Source organism: Saccostrea cucullata, unplaced genomic scaffold, assembly GCF_032062105.1.
Source record: "Saccostrea cucullata isolate Sc308-1 unplaced genomic scaffold, CSIRO_AGI_Scuc_v1 ctg21419, whole genome shotgun sequence".
NCBI classification, from domain to species: domain Eukaryota; kingdom Metazoa; phylum Mollusca; class Bivalvia; order Ostreida; family Ostreidae; genus Saccostrea; species Saccostrea cuccullata.
In genome coordinates, this window is record NW_026936158.1 from 1,658 (window position 1) to 6,886 (window position 5,229).

At 33.2% G+C, this 5,229-nt stretch overlaps 1 protein-coding gene across 1 annotated transcript; it reads right to left on the reverse strand.

Moving 5' to 3' along the window:
* Window positions 1-247: 247 nt before the first annotated feature.
* Window positions 248-3,726, reverse strand: LOC134244927 (COMM domain-containing protein 10-like; the record flags this gene model as incomplete). Its single annotated transcript, XM_062727189.1, has 6 exons — window positions 248-367; window positions 1,729-1,788; window positions 2,270-2,464; window positions 2,675-2,746; window positions 3,108-3,218; window positions 3,636-3,726. Coding segments are annotated over 6 exons (568 nt in total), but the record flags the coding sequence as incomplete, so codon positions are not given.
* Between the last annotated feature and the right edge of the window lie 1,503 nt (window positions 3,727-5,229).

Here is a 5,229-nt window from a genome sequence, read left to right on the forward strand (position 1 = left end):
AGGCTGAGCACAGTTTACACCCTGTACTAGGAAGAAGATTGCCCGTATTCTCAAATCATTAATACATTGTATTTATAAAAGCGGGAAGAATCATTAAAGTTTAATGAAAATATTAGGAGTGTTTATTAAAGCATATTCCATCTTATCTAATAAATACATATACTGCAATTTATATGGACATAAAATATTTGATATTGTTCATGGCAAGACAAATCATGACATGACAATGATGACCTGGTCACACTGTCTTTTCAAAGTGGTTTAAGTTTTGCTCTTGGAAAAACTCCTGAACTTTTTGACCAATTCCATTTGGATCTTGCAATGTATTTCAGCCTAGACCATCCAGTTGCTTTTGTATTGTTTCAAGCTAAAAAACATCAAATATATGCTAACTTGCTGAAAAATGAATTTCTGCAAAATACCACACATGCCAAAACTAGTACATTTACAATAAGGCTTCAATATCTCTTGTACTATTAACATTAACAATATCACTGGTATTAACATTCTACACAAACCTAACCCTAGAACAATTCTGTCGTGATTTTCGGTAGATATTGAAATTATGAAAAATAATGAATTTTATTAAAAGCTGTGCTAACTCATACCAGATGAAAGCAAAACTATAACCCCCACCCCCCACCCCCCCAAAAAAAGATGAAATTTACTTGGCAAACTTGAAATCCAATAATTGAAACACCTGGTACTTACTTAAATCTTGTATGGTTGTTTCTCTTATTTTAAACAGACATAAATGGGTTAATAGCAATTTCCTGGACAATCAGTTACCATGATTTGATACAAAATTACTGATTCAGGTTGCAAAAAGGGGACTTATATTAGCCTCTTGAAAATGAAACTTAAAAAAAAAAGCCAATAATTTTCCTCATCATCTGAAAACCTTTATTAAAGCTGAGCTTGATTCGCAAAAGAAATGTGTCTGCCATATTCAATCGGACTCTCACTATATCTGAGGACCTCTATATGTAGAGCCAAGTTAAGTCACTGTTCAGTGTAATTAGTCGTCCCCATTGTAGAAGGACGTATGCTACACAGCACTCGGTAGTGACAAAAATTACTGTGTACTTTTCTATTCTAATGCAGGAAAATAAGATACCAAAGAAACTTAAAGCAGTTGCACAGGTCAGTGGGGTATACAAACAAACTAATCAGCACAAATACAGTTTGCCATTCCACACCAATAACTGTGATGCTAAAGCGGTCAGGTGTAACAATTTCGAAATTTATTCTGGTGCTGATATCATAGAATTAGATAATTATATAGATATAGTAATATCGAAAATGGTGTACTGTATAAACCCTATTAACCTTCCTGGGCAGTTTTTATAAAGTAGGAAGTGGAGGAAACTCCAACAACTGAGGATGAAATACTTTATAGGCTGTGAAATGCAATTTATGGGGCTGCAGAGGGCAAGAAAATTCAGCTTCGAACCGCTTGGGAAACCAGTTGTAGAATGTGAGAAATGTTTTGAAAAGAAAAGGCTTAGCCACCATCTATAATTTTACCAGAACGCATTTGACGCTACCAAGTGGTTCATTTCATCCCGGAGAAATGTACACATTGCGCACCCCTACAGGGGGCCCTTATTTCCTGACAATTGAAAAAGACCTAAGGGGGCGCTTACTGGGATTGTTAATAGGGATTATACAGTATGTCTATATAGAGTTGTATTCAGCTGAATACATAAAATATATTTTACTTCATACCTGGTTGTAGAATGAGTATAATTCATCATGTGTCATCTCAAAGTGAATTTTCTCTTTGTTCTAAAGAAATAAAATATAGGAATTAAATGAGCTACATTAGTATTATTAGTAACTTTAAAGTCTATACTAGTAAGTTGTTTATAATGAGTAATGAAAAGTAGTTTCTACAACAAAGAATTTAACTACATGTACCAATATTAAGGCTAGGACGAGATATCATTAATATAGATTTGAGTGAGGACGATAAGCATATTGATACATTTGAAGAAATATAACCAAAATAATTCTGATATGTTTTTCTTTTTTTATTCAACATTTTGGGTTGAATATACAAAATATATTACATATATAAAATAAATAATTGAATATGCTTTGAAGTTCAGTTTATCTGTATGTGAATGGTTTTACATGTGCAGTATAGCTACATTTTTCTTCAGGCTCTATTCCAGTAGAGTTTCATTATATTTTCATAGAGAATTGATCAACTTTGTAATGAAAAAATCATCAATCTAACTTCTAACCCTGAACATGTAATTCTAACCTCTGAGTTTTCATCCTTGACTCCCAGTTCAAACATGGCGTTAGGGAGCTTCATCTTGGCCTTGGTGGACTGGGCCATCTGAAGGTTCAGCCTCCAGTTGATGTCCTCCAGACATTTAGGCGTGATGCTTCTCTGTCGCAGCTTTGTTACTACATCTGCAGCTGTACTCTTCCATGCATCAACAATAACTCTTATCTATCAAAAATAGGTTTGTTCTGATATCAGTCAACTTCAATTCAACTCAAATCAGAAAAATGAGAAAAATATTTAAACAACCTATACCAGCACATCTCTCCATCTGTCATTCTGTCTGTGTGTAACCACCAACAGAATGCAGAGAATTAAATCATCAAGTTTTCTACTTGTATTACATGTATTATATGAAAGATAAAAAATGTTGCATACTTTTTCCTCTTCTAGCTCTAACTGTTGAAGCTGCTGACCTAATATCCCTGGTTTAGCTGTGTGATAAGCTGCCTTGAAGTGACAAAAATTGACAAAACTTGCATTACATGTATTATAATGAAGACTAAATATAATTTATCCTAAAGGTTTGTTGCCATTCGGTATTTCTTTATAAATTATATATAATTGTAGAATATTTAACTTATTCTAATGACCTGTTATTTGGTATCTTAAGAATCAAGACAAAATTTTCACAAATTTCAATCATTCCTCTGTATTAATATAAATACACACTACAATGAAATTTTAGCACTAGCTGAGGATGCTTCTATATTAATATTGCTCATGCTTTGCTGAATTTGAGAAAAACTTGGATCCCCTGGTCAAAAAAGCTCACTTGGTTAAGGTGAGCTGATGAATTGTTTTACATTACCTGATGTAGTATGAACTCCAGTGTATGAATGACTAATTCTAGGTCAGTATCAGATAGGGACAGTGAGGACTGGAGTTTCTCCTCCTCCTCTTCTGAGAAAGTTCTTTCATCCTAGAATAATAAATCGAATGCAATGCAGTTTGATGCCAGATAAAACATTTTTTTTAATAATTAAATGAATTGGCCTACCAGAAAAAATATGGAATTACAAAATATACTGGTAAGTGTGTTTTACTGTATTTGGATGGTTTGATAGTCATCTTTTCACAGTCCCATGTTGCAGTATAGTGCTTGCACAAAAAAGATCCCTCACAACTCAATAGGCACCCATAAGTGCATAGTATAGGTCAGAATTAGCCATTCACAGACAAGTAGTGGCATCTCCATACGAGTTAAAAATTCTCAAAAGGGATGTTAAACAACAAATCAATCAATCATTGAAATTATATTCCATCATCTACATGTACATATCTGTATCAACTTTAATATTTGTATATGAATTAGCCTTAATTTGCATGTGATACTTACCTTCAAATGAAGCTTAGAAAGAATCCTTGTCAACAGTAAGGGAAACTTTGATATATCCAGTTCATTTATATGTACAACAGCTGGTTTTTTCCTATAAAATATTTTCTCATCAATTGAAAAAATCCTCTAGCAGACATAACATTTACTGAATATTATGCAATTATGTACAAGTACCAAGAATTATCTTTCGATGTATACAATTAGAGTACATGTAATCCATTGAGGGAGTTGGTGAGATTCCAGTTCCCCAAGGACAGACATATTTCCCAAAGTGAAGCTTTCTAGGGATCTTTTTCAATAACCAGAAGTCTCTGTCGAAACTGAAGCTCTACTGGTTTGTAATTATAGCAAAGGAAGAGAAAAGTACTTAAAAGCAGTTGGGAATTGAAACTTTTCAACAGCAATAAATAGAATAATGATCCTTGATTAAGTCTCTTTATGTTCTTAGTGTAGTCTGCTTGCATGCCACATTATTTTATAATCAGACTAAAACTGTATTTGGAGTAGCATTTTGAAAGAATTTCACAGAAATTTCTATTTTTAGTAACCACGGCAACACCGTTCATCGAAATCAAAAACCAATACACAGAATTATGTATCTTAGTGATGTCTACTTGTGTGCCAAGTTATATTGAAATCAAACCAAAACTGTAGGAGGAGTAGCATTTTGAAAGAATTTCACAGAAATTTCTATTTTTAGTAACCACGGCAACACCGTTCATCGAAATCAAAAACGGATATACAGAATAATGTATCTTAGTGTAGTCTACTTGTGTGCCAAGTTATATTGAAATCAGACCAAAACTGTAGGAGGAGTAGCATTTTGAAAGAATTTCACAGAAATTTCTATTTTTAGTAACCACGGCAACACCGTTCATCGAAATCAAAAATGGATAAATAGAATTATGTATCTTAGTGTAGTCTACTTGTGTGCCAAGTTATATTGAAATCAGACCAAAACTGTAGGAGGAGTAGCATTTTGAAAGAATTTCTGTTCACAGAAATTTCTATTTTAGTAACCATGGCAACACTGTTCATCAAAATCAAAAACTGATAAACAGAATAATGTATCTTTGTGTAGTCTACTTGTGTGCCAAGTTATATTGAAATCAGACCAAAACTGTAGGAGGAGTAGCATTTTGAAAGAATTTCACAGAAATTTCTATTTTTAGTAACCACGGCAACACCGTTCATTGAAATCAAAAACCGATACACAGAATAATGTATCTTAGTGTAGTCTACCTGTGTGCCAAGTTATATTGAAATCAGACCAAAACTGTACGAGGAGTAGCATTTTGAAAGAATTTCACAGAAATTTCTATTTTTAGTAACCACGGCAACACCATTCAATGAAATCAAAAACCGATACACAGAATTATGTATCTTAGTGTAGTCTACTTGTGTGCCAAGTTATATTGAAATCAGACCAAAACTGTAGGAGGAGTAGCATTTTGAAAGAATTTCACAGAAATTTTTATTTTTAGTAACCACGGCAACATCGTTCATCAAAATCAAAAACGGATATATAGAATAATGTATCTAAGTGTAGTCTACTTCTGTGCCAAGTTATATTGAAATAGACCAAAACTGTAGG